Source organism: Chenopodium quinoa, unplaced genomic scaffold (genome assembly GCF_001683475.1).
Source record: "Chenopodium quinoa cultivar QQ74 unplaced genomic scaffold, ASM168347v1, whole genome shotgun sequence".
NCBI lineage: Eukaryota > Viridiplantae > Streptophyta > Magnoliopsida > Caryophyllales > Amaranthaceae > Chenopodium > Chenopodium quinoa.
The window spans coordinates 1635975-1656472 of NW_018744537.1; the positions used below are offsets into that span (position 1 = coordinate 1635975).

The window sequence follows — 20498 nt, forward strand, 5'->3', positions numbered from 1 at the left end:
GCTTGATCGAGACAGACCAAAAAAATACACGACACTATTTCAAGCCAAAAAAACGGGTTTTTTAGGTCATTTTTTAGATGACCCATTTATAAGTAGAAATTAATTTTTGGTTGCCCCAAATTCCCAAAACAAACAAAAAAAACGGGCAGGCCCAACAAATCTGCCCAAACCCGGGTAAATTTCGAGCTAGGTCGGGCTAATTAGAATCAAGTCTAATTTTTATGTGTCCCCTTCAATGATTTATGGAGATCTACATTGCCACTTAGGATACCCTCAATTTTTTTATTTTTTTTTATTTTTTACATAGCTCATTTTTTCTTTGATGGTAACAAAAATTTTGTATCAATATTTCTTTTCCTTCCTATCCCTTCATTATTTTTGTTTGGAAACAATATACAATAAAGTACAAGACTTTTATTGTTTTCCTACGAAGATGTACAACATGCACTTTGTTTACTCTGATCTAATGATGTTGTCCTGAAGATGTTGTCTAGCTTCTGGGATGGGCGAGTTTAACATGAAAATAAGAGATACAGATTGAAACCCATACTTGCATTGTACAGACTAAAAAAAATTAATAATAATAAAAGGATAGAAATTTTATTAATACGAAACAAAAGTAACATTCGCTAATAAAAAATTTCTTACTAGGGGGAGAATGAAATGTAAGTTGGTCGGTCAGTTGTTTAAATATTACTTCGTACTCGTATTGAATAATGCTTATATTGGAAGAATTGAAAATCAATTAACCACAAATAGAACTCAATAACATATTAACATGTCCTATTATTATTAGTTCATAACTCCAAACATAATTTCCAAAAATGACGGGGAGGGTAAAGAAAAACAATGGTAGTAAAGGGAGAGGAGGGTAAAGAAACTAATTAAACCGTTACTAAAATCTCTCTCTAATTATTAAACAATATTTTAATGAATGGCCTAGAGAAAATTTTGGTGAAAATAAAGTTTTCAATGCATATAAATTTATCATCAAAGAATAAATAAAGAAATTAAAAATGCATGTAGTAGCTTACAAAATATAGACACAAACAACAATAATATCGCTAGAATTAAGTATGGAAAGCGATATAGAAGAAACTACTCATGATTTTTTCCCATTTTTTAGGGTCTGTAAAGATGGCCACATTGATAGGTACATCCTTACAACCCAAGTACCCGCTGGTGTGGACCCTTTTACCGGGGTTCATACCAAAGACATTGTAATATCAAAACACCCGAAAATTTCGGGCCGGATGTTCCTCCCTAGATTGGATGATACGGATAGTGAAGATGATAGTCCAAAGAATAGGAGTCTTCCAAAGAATAGGATTTTACCATTGCTTGTTCATTACCATGGTGGAGGCTTTTGTACCGGGTCAGCCTTTGGTCCAATTATTAAGCAATTCTTGAGTAACATAGTTTCTATGACCCAAGTGGTGGCTATTACTATAGACTATAGGTTGGCCCCCGAGAACCCGTTACCCATTGCGTACGAAGATAGTTGGGACGCATTCAAATGGATTGCGTCCCATGTAGATAGGACCGGGCCTGAGCCTTGGTTAAATGATTATGTGGATTTTAATCGGGTCATTTTGACTGGTGAAAGTACTGGAGCTACTCTTGCCCATGATGTTGCAATTAGAGGTAGTGTTGAACACTTAAAAGGGTTAAACCTTGTAAGTCTACTAGCCATTCACCCGTATTTTTGCACAAAATACCAACGTGAACCTGTAGTTAATTATATATATCCGTCAAGGGATGAGGAACCAAGGTTGAACCCTAATACAGATCCAAGATTATACAAGTTAGCGTGTGATAAGGTATTAATTTGTGTTGCGGAAAAGGATAGGTACAAAGAAAGGGGATTTGATTACTATGATACCTTAGAAACAAGATGGGAAGGGAAGGTTGAACTTGTGGAGACATTGGGGGAAGGCCACTGCTTTCATTTGCTTGATGCTGGCTCCCCAAACATCGACCCTTTAATGGCTAAGCTTGTTTCTTTCATAAAAGAGGATTCTTAGATGATTTATTACTTATTTAATTATATTTGTAAATATATACGTTACCATACGACTATTCCTTTTGTTCTTTAATTTTATGCTCTTCCTATAATCTTGACTTTTTTCTCAGCAAAAAATTTTCAAAGTGGAAGAACAAAATAAGATTGAGGGATGGACACTATAATGTATTTCATCTATACTTGTTTTGAATATCCAAATAAAATGTCTTATTGTGGCTTGTGATCGATTCTAACGTTATATATATGAGAATGATCAACCTATGATTATGAATGTTTGAGTATATTATTATCACGGGAGTATGTAGTTACTTTTGATTTCTGATCCAAGATCTTTTTTTTTTTTTTTTTTTTCAAATTTGCGTCTTCATATGGTGTTAATGTACGTTGGATACGAGACCATAAGAGTATCATTTATATATTAGAAACAATTATGCTATATGAACATTTAAATTTAAGAGTTTTCTATCATAAAACGTTTACTAAAATATAGTGATTTCTACGAATTAAAGACATCATTTCTCTTTGTATAAAAACCCTGTGGACTTCGATCTAAATTTTGAATAATATTTACTCCATGTGTTTTATATGGACATTTTACTATAGATTTCTAAACTTATACGAGTATCATTTTAGAAAATACATTTAATAATAATACGTATTTGCGATCTTTAAGAATCAAGACTATATATAACATTACTCTTAATTTATTAGACTAACTATGAATTGGGTTTTAATCGCCGTATAGTATTGTTTCTTCAGAACAAATAATTAACTAATGTGTCTTTTTGTTGAGATAGGAGGCTAGAGTAGTTGGCTAGTTCTCCGACTTTCAAGCGTGGGGCTGAGGGTCAAATCTCACCAAGCACATTCTAAGAGGGATATCCCTTACACACCCCCCTTCTAGGATGGACCTTCTCCTTACCATTTTTTTTTTAAAAAAAAAAATATGCATTTGTTTATTCTACGCATAGTTATTAATAAATTAAATAACCTAAAATTGAAACCCTGGAAAGAAAATAGGAAAAGGGGGATCGGAGATTTAGAGTTATTTGTTTACTTATTTTAAGTTGTAGTTACATGGTGTGTGAGTATTTTAATTATTTGTTTTTTATAATAAAAATTTCAAATTGTCAACTTATAAATGGATTTTTTTATCCTATTTTGTAATCTCGTGATAGGTAAGATTTACTAATATCACAATAAGCAAGGAAAATATGTTAAAAGACTTAAAACGTATGAAGTTAAAACTTTGACTTATTTAAAATTAGCATGGAATAAAGGGAATATTGAGAATACAAAAAATTTTACCAAAATTTGTTAAGACCTTATAAACAAAACTTAATTTCTCCTAAATTGTTGTTGTACAATTGTAGATACTTTTTCTACTTTTGACTTCTAGTCATACTTGTTGTAAATTTTCCAATAATATTAAGTTGTATTCTAAATTTGGATAGTTTTCAAATGGCAAAATTGTGGCCATTGTATAAAATTAAATCATATCCGTTTATTTTTATTGACTAATGTAAGTCATTGATTTATTTTATTTTATTTTATTTTTCAAAAAAATTGACAAAAAAAATTTAAAAAAATACCACGTTCTTATCAGTTTCTCTTTCAGTTTCTTCATTGTTTACTCAATATTTTTTTCCCTTTCACTTCTTTTCGATCTTAGTTCACCCGTTTCTTGGGGTTATTTTTATTGAAATATGTGAATAATTTTATGGTTTTGAGCTTAGTAAAATGCTAGAGAATTGGAAAAATCTGATTGTTTCGAAGATTTGGCCGAGGTCGATTTGTCGCTAGACGCTAGTTTAATTCAAAGGACTTAATGGTGGCCAGTTGGTTTGGATCATAGAGATGCTTATTTCTTACTCTGATCAATTTGAACCTGATTAGCTCGTATATAGAACAATGCAATTGATTTTTGAATGATCTATGATTTAACTGATTCTATAGTATGGTGCAGAATCTGGAGTATTTTCTTTTATGTAGTAGTAGTAATTCTTTTTTTTTTTTTTTTTTTGTTAAAATCTTCAAAAATAAAATAAAAAGTAAATCATATCAGCAGTTCATGTTAGTCGATAAAAAATAAACGGTTGTAATTTGATTTAATACAATGGTGGCCACTCAAAAGTCATCCATTGATTATACCCTATATCTTTTATTAAAGTATCATAGAATTTGTTTTTCATACCTATTTTCTCTATTTAATAGAAGGGTAAAAGGGAAAGTCTTTAAGTTTGAAACCAACTCAATAATATAGAATTATATATATGAGTAATATGACACGTCTAAATTTATTAGTTATCAGTTACCTAAGCCAACCAAAATTTCCAAGAATAGCGACTAGAAAATGACAATGACAGTAAAGAAAGAGGAGGGAAAAGAATGGCCTAGAGTTAATGTTGGTGAAGATTAGGTGTAATAATAAAATTATACAAAATATACATATAAAGATTTTCTCATCCAACTTAAGATATTTAAATAAAGAAAAGAAAAAAAAAAGGGGTGATAACGTAGTAACTTTACACAAAATGGCCACTAATATCAAGAGGGAATTAAGTGTGGATTTAGATTTAGATGAATTTACTCTAGATTTTTTCCCTTTCTTTAGAGTTTGTAAAGATGGTCACGTTGATAGGTACATCCTCACAATGGAAGAAAAGCCGGGTATCGACCCGATTACCGGAGTTCAAACCAAAGACATAGTAATTTCAAATGATCCTGCAATAACGGGTCGAATATTTCTCCCTAAAATGGATGATACCGGTGATGATACGGGTGACCCGAAGAGCAAGAAGGGTTTACAATTGTTTGTTCATTTTCATGGAGGAAGTTTTTGTACCGGGTCAGCCTTTAGCCCAATTACCAAGGAATTCTTGACCCAATTGGTTTCTAGGGCCCAAGTGATTGCCATTACAGTGAACTTTAGGCTAGCCCCCGAGTACCCCTTACCCATTGCATACGACGATTGTTGGGCCGCATTTAAATGGGTTGCATCGCATGCTAATGGGAACGGGTCGGAGCCTTGGTTAAATGAGTATGTGGATTTTAATCGGGTGTTTGTGGGTGGGGAAAGTAGTGGAGCTAACCTTGCCCATGATGTGGCAATTAGGGCTAGTGTTGAACCCATTGGTGAGGGGTTAAAACTAATAGGTTTATTAGCCATTCAACCGTATTTCACCACAAGAGAAAACATAAGATTAATCCAATATTTGTACCCGTCGAGTAGAGAATTGGATAATGAACCGAAGCTGAACCCAAATATTGATCCAAGATCGTGCAAATTGGTGTGTGATAAGGTATTGATTTGTGTTGCGGAAAATGATAGGTTCAAGGAAAGAGGATTAACTTATTATTATAGCTTAAAATCAAGGTGGGAGGGGAATGTTGAATTAGTGGATACATTGGGGGAAGGCCACTGCTTTCATTTGCTTAATGCTAAATCTCCAAATATTGAACATTTGATGGCTAAACTTGTTTCTTTTATTAAAAAGGATGATTAGATTATTAATTACCTTTTTGTTTGTTTTATTAATTATAATAATAAGCACTTTTATTATAAAGTATTTTATTTATATGTATACTATATTAGAATGTTCGGAAACATTACCTAGTTATTATTATAATAAGGAAAATTTGTCAAAAAAAAAAACGACCTTTCACGGGTGTTCTAAAAATAAAACGATCTTTTAATTATTTTAAAATAAAACGACCTTTGATATGAATCTGCTTAAGACAGAAGAAAAAACCAATAACCTGTTTAATAGGTTACACTAGCCATGTGTTGTGTTGTGATTGGTTAAGATTTTTTATTTTTATTTTAACATTTTCATTTTAAAAAAACTGATTTTAATTTTTTTAATAAAAACAAAATAATAAAATTTATCCCTCCCTTTCCATACTGCCACCCCCTCCCCTCCCCATTCCCGTTCTACTACCCCTTCCCTTTTCCCGTTCTGCCACCCCCCCCCCCCCTCACCGCCGCCTTTCATGTAATCCCTAAACTCCACCCGACCACCCCGAAATCCTACCCAACCAACCCGGTAACCTAGCCCACTCCACCAGAAACCCACCCTATCCCACCCCAAAATCAAAATCCCACTGATTTAAGCTCACCCATCTAATTTAACTCACCTTTCAATGGGCTTCAATGGAGATAGATCGAGGAAAGGGAAGAGGAAGGGGTGTGGGGATGGATTTGGCTTGCAGGAAGAGGGGTTGAGATGGGTTTAACCGGTGTGGGGATGGATATGAGGAGGGTACATGTTGCATCCACACTCATGTTTAATGGGCTCTTGTGTGAGGGACCTAATAGAGTAATTGTTTATGGCTAGACTCTAGTTTAGCCATTTATCCCTACACCCCTCCTAAACGACGCCGTACCACTACCCCCACACATTCCAGTAACTTCCCTCTAAAACTGTCAGTAACTTCCCACTACCCCACCCATATATATATATAATAAAAAAAAAAAAAACTTTTCAAATAATCACATTTTTCTTTCTCATCCTCTTTCTCCAATTTCTCACTCAACCTCCATTTTCTCTCTCTACTCCATTTTCGTACATGTAATTAGCAAGTAAAATTGTCTAAAATGTCCGACATAAGAGACGAAATTGCACAATCTCGACAAATTTCAACAACAACAAACCAAAAATCTAATGAGTAAGTATGTTTTACATGTTTAGTGTAAAATTAATTGAAAATTGCGAAACAAAACCCTAATTTTTTGGTATTTTTTCTTTTTGATGATGCTTCAGGAAAAAAAATTGAAAATACTGGAGTTCCAGAACAATCAAAGTAAGTATTACTATTTTTTTTTGGAATTATAAGCATAAATTTATTTAAATTTGCTCATATTTAAACAAGTTACTGTTTAATTTCAAAATAAACATAATTTTCCTCTATTTCTGAGACGATAATAAAAATTTAAACAAGTTACTGTTAATATTGGAATGTATGCATAATTTTGATTAAATGATCAACCAAAAAAAATATAAAGTATAGTATTGTGAAATATAATGAACAAATACAAAACAGTATATGTTCAAATTGGATTGTGTGCATATATGTGTGCATATATATGTATACATATGTTCAAATTTGTATATTATGTGTACAGCATGCAATTTATGTTTGTTTCTAAATTGTTCATTTCTAAATTTATGTGTATACATTTACTGACATATTAATTGTTCATTTCTAAATTCCATTTTGTACAAATAGAAAACATATACTTTATTCATTTGTGTAGTAAAATGAACATTTACAAAACACTATATTGTCAAAATTCATATTATGTTATATATATCCATATATGTGTATACAAATGTTCATTGCTACAACTATATTGATCATTTATATGAACTATTCTGTACATTTGTCTAACATAGAAACATCATGTCAATTTTTATGATTTACAATATTAATTTACATTGTAGTGATGTACCATTTAAAGTGATACACTTGATGCAATTTGACAATGAAATGTTCAATCCTTATCCTATAATTCATGAGAGAAAAGAATGTTCTGAAATAGACAACAAATTGGATAGAAATGAAGTTATAAAAAAGTGGGAACCCTATTTATTAGGAGACAACCTACATCCCAAGTAAGTTGATATACTTACAAATATTCATATATGTAATATTTAATGTACAATCATTTACTTCAATACTTAATCTCATAATTGAAATAATTTGTAAAATTTTAGTGAACCAAAAAAGTTGAAAGTGAAATTTATAATGTCAAGATCAAGGCCAGAGAAAAATCAATCAATAAGGTATAAATACTTAATAAAAATTCAATAATTAATTTTTATACAGTTACATAATCATACTTTTATGTATTAACATTCGAAAAATTTCAGTGAACAAGAGAAGGAAACTTCAAAAATAGATGATGCATCAACAAATCAAGGGTATATTCTACCTCAATGTGTTTAATGTTCATTTATTTCTTAGTTGTCATACATAATCTAATGATTTGCATTCTCAGAAAAAAAAACAACTGAAGAGGAAGCAAAAACTGATCACCTACAACAAGAAAAGGCTGGATCAGAATTAGTGAATACAGGGTATTTGATTCCCATAATGTTCATTTTCATATTACTTAATAAACATTTTTAATTATTTCAAATTAATTGATTTTCAGAAATCAATCACCTAAGAAAGACACAAGAGAGGTTGAACAACTACAACCAAAAAAGGATGTAGCAGGGTATTTTCAGAAATCAACTAATGTTCATTTTCATATTAGTTGATAAACATTTTTAATCATTTTCAATTTTTAATTTTCAGAAATCAATCAACTGAAGATGAGCCTCCAAAAGAGGCTACAGCAAAGGATCAGCCTACACAACAAGTGAAGGCTATAGCAGAGGATGAGCCTCCAGCAGAGGAAGAGCCTCCAAAAGAGGATGAGCCTCCAGCAGCAGTTGAAGAAACACATTCATACATAATGCAAAAGTATGAACATATATAACTTATTAAATGTTTCTATTCCACATTTACAATATTATTGATCATAAATTATCTGTTGCCAGGAAAAAATTAAAAGTGTCAACTCAAGGAATACTAAAAAAACTAACAAAAAACTGGAAAATTGCTCCTGTTAGCAAGGTCATTGCTGCTAAAAAGGCCCCTGCTACAACTGTTGATACTGCTGGAAAAGCCACTGCTGCTGAAATGGCCCCAGCTACAACTACTGAAAAGTCCTCTGCTGCAGAAAAATCCCATGCAGCAAGTTCTGCAAATGCACAACAGAAGGCCCCTGCTGAAATTAAAAAAATCCTATTAGGTAATGTACATAATTGTTAAATTAAATATTAAATTTTTTTAATCAATAACACTTATACTGAAAATGTTCATTTACCAATTTGTAAATGATCTAAATGTATAGGTGGTGAAGAAATTGAGATTGAGGATGAAACAGAAGAAGATTGGAAAGACAAGAAGAATTGCAAAGGGATGAGGAGTTGACAAGAATATTGAGAGGTATAAAACCTGTTGAAGAGTTAAATTTGTCTCAAAAGAGTGAAGAATCTTCACAAAATTCAAAGCAACCAAGAAGGAAAATGGTTGCAAGGAAAAATCAAAAGAAAAAAGAATTGGAAGAAAATCAGAAAAAACAGGAATATGAACAATCACCAGCAAGAAGAACAAGAAGTAAATCACGAGGTAAATAAAATGTACAATTTCTAATATAACAATGATCATATTAAATAAAATATTACAACTATATTAATATTTATATAACAATGTTTATTTGCAGATGTTAAGTTGCCTGGCATATCAGCTATAGCAACAGCTGCTGCAACAATTGCTGAAAACCTACCAGCAGCAACAACACCCAAAAAACCTGGGCGTCCAAGGGCTGCAACTGCAGTTGCAGAGAAACCTGTTGAGAAAACAGGGCGTACAAGGGCTGCAGTTATTGGGAAAGCAGGCCAAAAAGGTAAAAGAACATATCTAAAACAATAAATGTTCAATTACAATCTTACACTTTTAAAATGTTTATTTTACTTAATGTAATTGATCAAATAATTAGGTGGTCAGAAAAGACCTGCTGCATCAGCCAAAAGTCCTGCAAAAAAAAGAAAAGTCATACATCAAGTGCCTTATAATGAACCATCAGAGGATGAAGAACAAGAAGAAGTCCCTGCAACAAGTTCTGCTCCTGCAGAAAAGAAAATTCTTAAAAAAGTAGAACAAAAAGGTAATGTACATATTAATAAAGTTAAATGTTCAAATACAAACTAGCAATTTACACTTTCATATATATATGTTCATTTTACATATTATAATTGATCAAATGTTTAGGTGGCCAGAAGAGGCCTTCTGCATCAGCTAAAGGCCCTTTGAAGAAAACAAAAATCATTGAAGAACAATCAAAGGAGGAAAATGAAGAAGATGATAATAGTAATACTGATAGTGGATCAGACAGTGAGGATCCAGCTTTTGATGCTGAAAAAGAAGAAGATGAAGAAAGTGAGGAGGTGGAAGTAGTTCAAGAAAAGAAAACAACATTGAAAAAACCAAAAGCTGAAGAAAAAAGAATGGTTCTGTATGAGAGGGAACCAATAAAAAAGATTGTGAAGAGGAAAACTGAATTTTCAGTGGCTAAAAAAAAAGAAGAGGAGGAAGAAAAGAATGAAGAGGAAGTTGGAAGTTCGACAAGAGGAGGCCATGTCAAATTCATGCATTGGGTTAAGAAAATGAGTGATACACAGAAGAAATTAGTGCATGAAATAGGACTGGGGCCGTTGTTGGATATAGAACTTCCTCAGCTTGACAAACAATTCAGCCATTGGATTTTAGATAGCTTTGAAGTCAGTAGTTGTAGTTTTGAGCTGCCTAAAGGTGAGAAAATTGAAATTGAGGTGGAGGATGTGAGAATTGTATATGGTTTGCCAATGGGAGACATTCCCATTGTTGAAGCCAAATCAGACAGAGAAAGTGAAGATTTTGGTGTATTTATAAAAAATTGGAGGTCAAAATGGCAAGGCAAAACACCATCTGTAAACCAAATTATTGCTCAATATACAAGTGATAAATTCAAAAACCAAAGGCCAGCAGAAGAAGATTTTCTCACCAACTTTTTGGTAGTTGCTGTGAATTGTTTGATGAAGTGTATTTCAAACAACCAATGTCATTTCAAGTTTCTGTTTTCTATGATGGACAAAGAAAAAATAAAAAACTTGAATTGGTGTCAGTACGTGTTTGACTCTCTCATCAGTTGCCATGTGACATGGAGAAAGAGTGGAGGAAAAGGATTCTACAATGGACCACTGCAATTTCTGATGGTAAGTTTACAACACACAATAGTAAATTATAAAATGTTCATTTTAGTAACAATGAATGTTCATTAACAAAATGTTAAATATCGATTTCGTCTAAAATTTTAATCTTTTATATTAATTGTTCATTTGTATTATATTATATGTTCATTTATAGTAATGGGTTTTGGTGCAGCTGTTCTACTTTGACAGAGTTCAAAGATTGAACAAAAAACAACCAAGAACAATTCCAATAATTTCTTGTTGGAAAAAGGATATGTCACTTGAAAGTATAAAAACAGAAAATGATTTGAACTATGGATATGGAAAAGTCCTTCCAAGAATAGAAGAAAAGCCTGCAGACAATCCTAAGGTACAAAATGATCATTTATAAATTATGAAATGTTCAATATCAAAACACATAATGTCTTATATGATTTTTCTTATATGTTCTATAAATGACAGGTCTTTATGAATGAATTTGCATCAATGGTACAAGAAGTTGGTGCATCTTTGGCAAGACTTTCTACCAAATTGGTTAAGGCAAAAGAGCTCTTCCTTGGGAATCAGTTGGTCAAGAAGGTAGATGAAGTGTTGGGAAAGATGGCAAGAGAACCATCAATTCTCAGCCAAGATGAAGAAATATTTGGATCAGAGGATTTTTTGAATGCCATAGCTCAAATTGAGAAGGAACTGATGGAGGCAAGTGAAACAGAAAAAAAGAAAATAGGAAATGAGAAGGAATATGATATAAGGAAGGCATTCAGTTTGGGTTGCAACTTAACTCCCCCAACTCCAACAACTGGTAAATATGCTTAATTAAAAACTGTCATTAATTTGAATATCCTTACTTAAAGAGTATAATATAATTAAAGAATTAAAATTTAATTTATTTTAACACAGAAGCACAGATTAATGTTGCAGCCACAACTTCAACAACAACTGATGCAAATGTTTCTTCTAAGCCAGAAGAGGGTAAAGCTTTAATATCTATGTACAATTATGAAAAGTATAATGTTCATTTATAAAATAATAAGTTTGTTTAGTCTAAATATTCAAAAAAGTATATATTCAGAATAACAAATGTTCATTTACATTAACAATTTCATATATTTTAAATCAACAGAAAGAGTTGGAGGTTCAAATTCTGAAGAACCACAAGATGGAGGAAATTCCAAAAAAGGTAAAAAGTTCACTTATATAGTATTAAATGAATATTTGTGATTGTAAGATATTCTTCTTTAATAATACTAAGTCTATATATGTGTGAATGCAAATTAATACAAAAAGCATTAAACAAAGGTGAAGGTTCAAAATCTGAAGCATTAGAAGAAAATGTTGAAGGAAATTCAAAGAGTGGTACAATGTTCACATATTACAAATAAATGATCAAATTATTAAGTATAATGTTCATTTCTAGTTATATTAAATTTTTTTCATGTATTTTGTTTGCAGCATCTGATTCAAAAGTTGGTGATCCCAAGACACCAACTGAAAATAGGGAAGCTGCTGGAGATATTTCTATAATCTTGAAATCTCCAGCATGTTCAAGTATGGAAGATATCCTTGATAAATCAAACAAGAAAGGAGGAAGCATGGGGTAAACATGGAAGACCTATCTTGTTAGAAAATATATAATTTTGAATGGACATGTAAAATAAATTTGGTTATAAAGTGTAATTATTTTGGACAGTTTTTGTTTATGAAGTTAGTAATGGATATGTATTATAAAATCAGAAGGGAATATTTTGCTTTAGGGTAGGAATGCACAATTTAAGATATGTAAATTATGTATTTTAATTTAAATGTTTTAGTAATATTTTAAGTGTTTATTGTTCAAAAAAGGAGAATAATGTTTTTTTTATATTAATTACTCTTCATTACTAACCATGATTAATATTTCAGAGAAGACAAGAAGAAACAGATATATGCTTCAAATGTGAAGGAAAGGTAAATGATTATTCCACATATACATGTTCTTTTACATTAAACTGAATAATCATTTATACTATATTTATATTCAGTGAGACAAAAAAGGATTCAAAAGAAATTGAAACAGAGAAGATTCAAATTTCCAAAGACACAACAGGACAAAGGTAAATGGTCTTTACATGTGTATAGATTTATAATGTTCATTATCAATATACTAAATGATCATTCATAATTCAATATTTATTCAGTGACAGAGAGAAGACTTTGGAAAGAAAAAAATCAAGAGAAGCTGAGAAGGCAAAAACTGAGATTGCAAAGGAAAAAGAGATAAGGTATTACTATTTGTTCTTTATATAAATTATTTGTTCATTATTAAAAAAATTCATATTTGTATTAATATATGGTCACATTAACTAGGCCACAAAGGGAAATCCCAAATGTTCCTCTTGCTTTCCGATCTCCATACATGGTCAAGTACAAGGATTTGTTCAAAGATGAAGACACAATGAACAAACTTGTAACAGACTATGCTTATAGTGGAAAAGATCAAAGGTATACATCACTTACTTCATTAAAACTTTAACATTATGTTTGTTGTAAACTCATAAAATTTAAAAAATTGATATTTTGCAGTGAGCTACTATACTATGATGGAGTGAATTCGATCAATAGGGAAGAGATGAAAACTCTTGAAGGGGATACATTAGTAGTTAACAATGTGATCAATTCATGGGCAGTACTTCTGAATCAAAAAAGGTCAAAGAACAAGTTATACTTTTCAACATTTCCACATGTAAGTCTTTATTGAAATTACACATGTATACATTGGTGTACTAAAATGATCAATTCACTTATACTAAATGATCATTATGAATATTAAAATGATCCTTGTGCATTATTTGCAGCAAATTATGTATGCAAATACAGTGTGTCCTGAAGGATCATCAATGGAGCTTAGAATTGCATACTTCAAAGAAAGAATAACAAATGAATTGAGGTTATACAAAATCAAGAGTGCAGTTGGATATCAACAGGTACTAATGAACAATATGGAATTATAATATGTTCATTTACATTAATGTGTATATATAATAATATTGTGTACTATGTACAGATTTTTTTTCCAGTGGCCATATATGCACATTTCTATCTTCTATGCATTGATCATATCAATGAGACAATGCATATAATTGACAACAGAAAACTGCCAAAACATCAAACAATTGCAACAAAGTATGAAAACCAACTCCAATTGGTGGTAAGTATATTGTTTAATAGATATATAAATGATCAATTTGTTTATACAAAATGATCAATATTGAAAATTAAAATGATCAATATTAATATGATCCTTTGAATTTTTTTTTCTGTATATGTTGCAGTTAAAAGGATATGCAGAATATTTGAAAGGGTTGGGGTATGAAGATGCAGATTCTATTGAGAAATATAAGGTGGTTTTGCAAAAAATGAAGTGGAGGAGCAACGAAGATTACACCAACTGTGGAGTTTACATTATGAAACATATGGAAACTTTCACTGCTGATCCCAATGAAGAATGGGTTTGTGACCTAAAACCAAACAATGTAAGTAAATTTCAACAAAACAAAAAAATATACTTCATGATCACTTTATAATACATAATGATCATTTATATCCCATTAATGTTCATGTTTATAATAAATTATTTTCTTGGAACAGGTGAACCAAATCAGAAAGCTCAGAGTACAATACACTGCTGAACTAATGCTGAATGAAGGAAACAGGCAGTCACAGAACAATAGAAGAGCAGCAAGAAGATTTGCACAAGCTTAATACAATATGTTCATATATAGACATATATATGATCATACTTGCTTTCAGTATTTGTATGGACATAAGTTTTTGTTGTTGTTCAAGTAAAGATAAAATTTATTATCTTTTTAATATTTACAAATAGTAAAGTGTTACATTATAATTGCCAGTTTTAAATCATCTAATATAATTATTCCAATTTAATAATGGTTCTTACTATTTAAAATAGTATATGATCACTTCCAAAAGCAAAAATAATCATTTATAGAACATTTAAGAATAGTTTGAAAAAAAAAGATTCAAATTACTTAATAAATCAAAATATAAAAAACTTAAAGCACTTGAATCTCTATAAAGTTGAGACAACTAAAAATGTTGATAGTTAAACTCCAAAACATAATTGCATATTGATTTACTCTCTTATTTACCATTTGTAGCCAATCTCTTAGCCACACTAGTATCAAAAAACGCTAATAACCTATCATATTTGGTTGAAATCTGTGGAGAACCTCCTTGAGTACTTCTTGAAACAGTAGGAGATCCTTGAACATTCATTGAAACACTAGGAGAAAGTAGAACATTCCTTGAAACACTAGGAGAAACTTGCACATTCCTTGAATTTCCTTGAGTACTTCTTGAAACATTAGGAACATCATGCACATTTCTTGAAATACTAGAATCAACTTGAACATTCCGAAAACAGCCTTGAGGACTTCTTGGAACATTAGAAGGAGCTTGAACTTTCTTCGGAACACTAGAATGAACTTGAACATTTCTTGGAGCTTTTGGAGGATTTTGAACAATGCTAGAAACTTCAGAAGGAGCTTGAGCATTGATTTGAGCATGCACAACTGTGGGAAATTGTACATTTCTTGGTTTCTTTGGTGGCAATTGAGAACTTGTTGGAAAATTATCAACATCATGAGCAATTGCAGCTGTTTTACCCTAATGATCAAAATTAAAATAATTAATGATCAAATTCAAAATTCATAATGACCTTATACAAAATTAAAAGGTAGATGATTAATATTTCACCTTAACAATAGAAGATATGTCTTGATCAACAGTAACGTTTGATTGCATAGAGCTATATCCATATTCCTATAATAAAATGAAAATTATAAAAACATTATAATCACAACTTAAACTACTAAAATGAACAACTACAATTACATACATAATCATTTACATAATACCTGTTCAAAGTCATTTGAAACACTATCATGTGAAGGAATATCTTCTACAATGGCAGTCTTTTTATTACAAACCTTGAAAAAAAATTAAAAGTAAAAATGTTTAATATTCTAAAGAATTTGATAAAAACAGATAAAAAAAAAAGAAAATAAATTTTTACCTGAGCACTTGGATCTTCAATCACAATTAACTCATTAGGATCAGCCAAAGAATTAGCATAAGATATAGGACACCCATTCTCGTCCAATTCCTAAGGCAAAACAAAAATGTTCAATTCTTGAACATAAATGATCAATAACAAAAACATAAATGTGCATTATTACCTGAACTACTGCTTGACCTTTAGATCTTTTATAAGGAGTGTATACTGACTTTTTCTTCAACCACTGACCCCTGGCTTTGTTATAAGCCTTCTCTAAATTACTCTTAGGCCTATAATTCCTCTCTCCAATAGGTCTTGATTTTGCCGGATTCTTAACTTCATGATCAACAATTTCAATACCTTCAACCGGTTCATTAAAATCAATAGTACCAGTAACACTCTCAATCTTTTCTTTTAAAAGATTGAAATAACATTCAACCTCTGCTCTAGCATTCAAAGAGTGTTGACAACTTGTTACCAACTTAACAAATTTCCTTAGTGTTTGTGTCCTCCAAACACTTGTAGATACTACATTGGTTTTCATTGTAGGTTCATCAAGGCCATGACTACACATAGCAGCCTTAGTCCACCTCTTACATATATAGTCATCTGGAATCTTATGAACACAATTCATATGATAAATTCGAAGAGCATGACAACAAAGCAAACCCATTTCACTAAACAACATGCATGTACAACATATTTCATGTGTTTCTTTATTAAAAACAACCTCGTGCTTGATCATATCTTTCCCAGGTCTCCACAAATGATAATAATATTCAGGAAAATTCACACCAGCATCCTTATGATCACAAGCAGTACCCTTAATGAACTCTTCCTCAAAAAGCACATAAGCTTGAATAGTATACAATGATCTAGCATGAACAAGAATCCCAATGTATGCAAAAGCCAAATGACGATTACCTCTGATTGTATTATAATCTCTCCCTTTTTCTTTGCTTCTCCACTCTTGAACCACATCGAGAAACACTTGATAGAAATCACATAGACCTTGTGTCTTGTTAAGCCTTTGAGAAACTGATTTGTTAGTTGTCTCACTACGTTGAGATGAAAGCACACCTCCTGACCAAAATTTCTTTGAAAAAGCTGGACACCACATCTCTTTGATTTTATACAAATCATTCAACCAATCAACATTTGCACAGTCATATTTCAATAACATTCTGTAAATGAAACATGATCATTAAGCATAACAGTTATGATCATTATAAATAAACATTTATAAAAAACTAAATGTTCATTTCTGTAAAAATTATTTAAGAAGCTAAACAAGTATAAAGCAGAAGTACCTTTTCCAATAATGCTCAAATTCTGGTGGAGTTTCACAATACTTCAGTAAATAACCAAATAAATCAGTGAAACCATCCAAAGCTCTCAACGCCCCAATGTGTTTCTTAGAATTTTGTTCAATATGCCACACACATAATCTATGATGAACACCTTTGGGGAAAATATTTCTTATCCCAGCTGCAATTGCTTGAGCTTGATCAGTCATAATAGTAATAGGACTTCTCCTTCCCATAGAAGTTAGAAAAGTATCAAATAACCACTCAAATGATTCTGTTCTTTCATTAAGTATAAATCCCATGCCAAACATCACATTATTTGCATGATGATTCATACCCACAAATGGAGCACAAATCATACCATATTTGTTAGTCCTATAAGTAGTATCAAAAACTAACAAATCACCAAAGTAATGATAATCTCTCATCATCCTTCCATCTCTCCAAAAGAAATTAACCAATGCACCATTTTCATCTTGTTCAAAATCATAATAGAAATCTGCTTCATCAATTTGTCTCTTAGCAAAAAATTTGATTAGTTGATTGCTGTCACCTCCCCCAAGTTTAGTTGTCTTTTCAACAGAAATAGCATTATAAGCATCAGGAGCTGTAAAACAAAGGTTAGGAGACCCTCCAACCTCCTTCTTCAAAGCTCTCAAAGAATCAGAAACTTTAACTCCACTCAATCTAAGTGTAGAAATGAAATTAATATGTTCCTTAGAAATATCCCTTTGAGACCTTATTAAATGTCTCTTGTCAACAGGAATCATTTCATGATTATGAACCATCTCATGTCTTGTAAATGTATATACACCTGAACGGTCAATACTAAACTGCACAAAAGCTAAGCAACCAGTCCTTATGTTAAGTCTCTCATACAGCCTATTATTCCTGCACTTATCATCTTTAAAACCCTCATTTGTACAAACAAATCTTTTCATAGAGAATGAATCATCTCTTCGCCTCTTACTTTTTCCAATTCTAATTCCAAAGCCCTTTCTAAATGCATATTCATTAAACATTTCATAAGCCACATCTTCAGAAGGAAATTGTTTCCCATAAAATTCAGAACTAGCTGCTTCCTCAAATAAAATAGCATTCTTTTTTTCCACTGCAATATTAAAATGTAACAAATGAATACAAATAATAGCAATAATGTACAATAACTACATTTAAACTGTTAATGATCATTTATCATTACATAAATGAACATATATCAAAATGATAATAAAACATATAAATGAACATTTATGATTACATAGATAAATGTAAATTACAGTAATTACACCTATGCTAACGTAAATGTACATATAATATAACATACATGAGCATTAATTGAATGTCAAATTTTATAAAACTATAAACAATCATTAAAATGCAGAAAACGGGAAAAAACATCAATCGAATAACAACATTACAAAGAAAAACAATAAAATCACAACAATACATCACAAACTATAAATTAAAATAATCATAAATAAAAATGAAATAAAATATTATAATCGACCATAATTTTGATTTTAATTCATACAATAAGCAATAACAATTAGCTAAACAATAAAATCAAAAATTATAATTGAGCATTATATAAACTATAGTTCATACAATTAGCAAAACTATGAAATCAAAAATCAAAATCGAACTATTACACGCGAAAAACAGAGCATAATCAAAATCGAATGATTGAGGAAAAAATTACTCACATTGTTTCGAAAACGAGTCGACTAAACCAACTCTAGCAGAAAAAATAGAATCACAATCACGATCAAAAGCAATTAAGCTAGAATCACTGTCACGATCAAACGCAATTGAGCTAGAAATTTCCATGGAAGAAGAGAGAGAAAAATTGGGGGAAAAATAAAAAATGCAGGAGAGAGAAAATGAAATAAGTAAAATATGAGATAAATAAAATGGAAATTAGGTTAAGAAAATCATTATATAGTTGCTTGAATAGAAAGTTAACAAAAATGAAAAAAGATGAAGAAAAAAAATGACAGAATGGTTCAATATAAAACGACGTAGTAGCATGGGGGTGTAGGAGAAGCTGGCTACCCTAGAGTCTAGGCAAAAATTTGTGCCTAATAGAGTATAAAACATATTTTTGGGTCTCAACCATCAGCTTAATCATTTAGTTGATTTGGTCTTTTAATAGATTTGATGAAAATTATAATAGTTTATCAACCTACCCAATACATTGATGTACTAACTACTAACTGCCATATAACAAAAGAGTAAACAACAAAATAAAAATCTTGAACGTCTGAATTTTTTTTTCAATGCCTAACATTAATCAATGAACTATTAAATACTCATAAATAGATTGCTAAAAAATTCTCTATTAATAAGTGAATATTTTAGGTGAGGTCATGAAAGACACTTATAGTTATTATACATTGTATTAAATACCAACTAGTCTATTTTTGTGCTATGCACATGTTATCTCAATAATAAGGATCGTGTTAACAAGTGCCCCATGAGCGTAAAATAACTATTTATGCCATTTGTTTCATATCGATCTTTTCACTTTAATTGTACACGTTTGTCAACATATTATTTTAACCATAATTAAACTACTCATTGAGATGAATAAAATAAGACCCAACATGACTATGTTATGTTTTGCAAATAGGGTTGTTCATCGGTCTAAGACTAGACCGGTTCGATGACCGAAAATTTGAATTTCAAGAACCAAAGATCGGACCGACTAAGTTGGGACCGAACCCAGACCGAACCGATTTTAAAAATTCTTTTAAAAAAAAATTCTAAATTTTTAATAATTTCATGGAAAACTCAAAAAAAAAAAAAAGGAAAAACAGTGTTATAACGTCTTTTTATGTATGTTTAGTACAAAAAAAATTAATACAATTAAAGTTTTCTAAGTTTATTAAGGATAATCTTAATCATTATTAAAGGTTTTATGCATAATTTTAAGTGAAAAATCAGTCCGGTTCAAGATTATTATGAAACGAAAGGACTGAAATATTTCCTAAAATGATATAAAATTTTGAATGCATATCAAAATCATGTGTCGATCTTCTTTCAAAAATATAAAAAAAAAATCACGTGTCGATCAGTGTAATTAATGTTCATTTCAGTTTAATAACTCTACTTATTTAGTCATATTATCTAACGCCTCCGAAGCGTTTGTTAGCTTTTGCCAAGCACTAATATAGACTTTTTTTTTAATTTTTTTTTTTTTTCATTGATTGAAAATGATATCCAAGTAATAATTGTAGACATCTTCCTTTTCTGGATGGATTTAGTTGGAAAAATATAGGTAATATTTATGATTTTAATGATATTTAATGCAAAATAAGGAAAAAAGTGTA

At 30.8% G+C, this 20498-nt stretch overlaps 6 protein-coding genes and 3 long non-coding RNA genes across 12 annotated transcripts; 7 read left to right on the plus strand and 2 right to left on the minus strand.

Annotated features, from left to right (window-relative positions):
• The first annotated feature begins 824 nt into the window (after positions 1–824).
• Positions 825–2909, plus strand: LOC110698935 (probable carboxylesterase 1). Its single transcript, XM_021876438.1, has 2 exons — positions 825–836; positions 1044–2909. The coding sequence occupies exons 1-2, from the start codon at positions 825–827 to the stop codon at positions 2022–2024; spliced, it is 993 nt and encodes a 330-aa protein (XP_021732130.1). The 3' UTR covers positions 2025–2909.
• A 907-nt stretch (positions 2910–3816) lies between these two features.
• On the plus strand, positions 3817–5536 carry LOC110698877 (2-hydroxyisoflavanone dehydratase-like). The gene has a single exon (XM_021876390.1). The coding sequence runs from the start codon at positions 4426–4428 to the stop codon at positions 5527–5529; it is 1104 nt and encodes a 367-aa protein (XP_021732082.1). The 5' UTR covers positions 3817–4425; the 3' UTR covers positions 5530–5536.
• A 1251-nt stretch (positions 5537–6787) lies between these two features.
• LOC110698878 lies at positions 6788–8103 on the plus strand. Its single transcript, XR_002506821.1, has 3 exons — positions 6788–6826; positions 7897–7947; positions 8025–8103. It is a non-coding gene; the product is annotated as an uncharacterized LOC110698878 (long non-coding RNA).
• Positions 8104–8283: 180 nt separating this feature from the next.
• On the plus strand, positions 8284–10994 carry LOC110698580. The gene is made up of 2 exons (XM_021876036.1): positions 8284–8494; positions 8572–10994. The coding sequence occupies exon 2, from the start codon at positions 10084–10086 to the stop codon at positions 10894–10896; it is 813 nt and encodes a 270-aa protein (XP_021731728.1). The 5' UTR covers positions 8284–8494; positions 8572–10083; the 3' UTR covers positions 10897–10994.
• A 164-nt stretch (positions 10995–11158) lies between these two features.
• LOC110698936 lies at positions 11159–12027 on the plus strand. Its single transcript, XM_021876439.1, has 3 exons — positions 11159–11608; positions 11707–11778; positions 11930–12027. Exons 1-3 carry the CDS (start codon positions 11275–11277, stop codon positions 12025–12027), a joined length of 504 nt encoding a protein of 167 aa, XP_021732131.1. The 5' UTR covers positions 11159–11274.
• Positions 12028–12466: 439 nt separating this feature from the next.
• On the plus strand, positions 12467–13457 carry LOC110698879. Of its 2 annotated transcripts, XR_002506823.1 has the most exons (4): positions 12467–12753; positions 12984–13067; positions 13153–13287; positions 13369–13457. It is a non-coding gene; the product is annotated as an uncharacterized LOC110698879 (long non-coding RNA). The 2 variants fall into 2 exon arrangements; XR_002506822.1 differs by having other exon boundaries at positions 12984–13287.
• A 7-nt stretch (positions 13458–13464) lies between these two features.
• On the plus strand, positions 13465–13944 carry LOC110698880. The gene is made up of 3 exons (XR_002506824.1): positions 13465–13528; positions 13641–13769; positions 13850–13944. It is a non-coding gene; the product is annotated as an uncharacterized LOC110698880 (long non-coding RNA).
• A 1406-nt stretch (positions 13945–15350) lies between these two features.
• On the minus strand, positions 15351–17030 carry LOC110698581 (protein FAR1-RELATED SEQUENCE 1-like). 3 transcript variants are annotated; one of them, XM_021876040.1, is made up of 3 exons: positions 16044–17030; positions 15881–15970; positions 15351–15627 (listed from the first exon to the last, which is right to left on the minus strand). In XM_021876040.1, the coding sequence occupies exons 1-3, from the start codon at positions 16980–16982 to the stop codon at positions 15550–15552; spliced, it is 1107 nt and encodes a 368-aa protein (XP_021731732.1). In that variant the 5' UTR covers positions 16983–17030; the 3' UTR covers positions 15351–15549. The 3 variants fall into 3 exon arrangements, with proteins under 3 accessions (XP_021731732.1, XP_021731731.1, XP_021731730.1); XM_021876039.1 differs by having other exon boundaries at positions 15351–15794; XM_021876038.1 differs by having other exon boundaries at positions 15351–15970.
• A 117-nt stretch (positions 17031–17147) lies between these two features.
• LOC110698937 (protein FAR1-RELATED SEQUENCE 5-like) lies at positions 17148–18996 on the minus strand. The gene is made up of 2 exons (XM_021876440.1): positions 18873–18996; positions 17148–18280 (listed from the first exon to the last, which is right to left on the minus strand). The coding sequence occupies exons 1-2, from the start codon at positions 18994–18996 to the stop codon at positions 17148–17150; spliced, it is 1257 nt and encodes a 418-aa protein (XP_021732132.1).
• Between the last annotated feature and the right edge of the window lie 1502 nt (positions 18997–20498).

What these genes read in the sequence shown, in the direction of transcription:
- LOC110698877 (XM_021876390.1), top strand. Translation starts at nt 4,426, where the DNA reads ATGTTGGTGAAGATTAGGTGTAATAATAAAATTATACAAAATATACAT.
- LOC110698580 (XM_021876036.1), top strand. Translation starts at nt 10,084, where the DNA reads ATGGTTCTGTATGAGAGGGAACCAATAAAAAAGATTGTGAAGAGGAAA.
- LOC110698936 (XM_021876439.1), top strand. Translation starts at nt 11,275, where the DNA reads ATGAATGAATTTGCATCAATGGTACAAGAAGTTGGTGCATCTTTGGCA. An exon ending in TCCCCCAACTCCAACAACTG is followed by an intron (nt 11,609 to 11,706) that starts GTAAATATGCTT and finishes ATTTTAACACAG; the next exon opens with AAGCACAGATTAATGTTGCA. An exon ending in TTCTTCTAAGCCAGAAGAGG is followed by an intron (nt 11,779 to 11,929) that starts GTAAAGCTTTAA and finishes TTAAATCAACAG; the next exon opens with AAAGAGTTGGAGGTTCAAAT.
- LOC110698581 (XM_021876038.1), bottom strand. Translation starts at nt 16,982, where the DNA reads ATGTGGTGTCCAGCTTTTTCAAAGAAATTTTGGTCAGGAGGTGTGCTT. An exon ending in AAGGTCAAGCAGTAGTTCAG is followed by an intron (nt 15,971 to 16,043) that starts GTAATAATGCAC and finishes GTTTTGCCTTAG; the next exon opens with GAATTGGACGAGAATGGGTG.
- LOC110698937 (XM_021876440.1), bottom strand. Translation starts at nt 18,996, where the DNA reads ATGGAAATTTCTAGCTCAATTGCGTTTGATCGTGACAGTGATTCTAGC. An exon ending in CGACTCGTTTTCGAAACAAT is followed by an intron (nt 18,281 to 18,872) that starts GTGAGTAATTTT and finishes TTAATATTGCAG; the next exon opens with TGGAAAAAAAGAATGCTATT.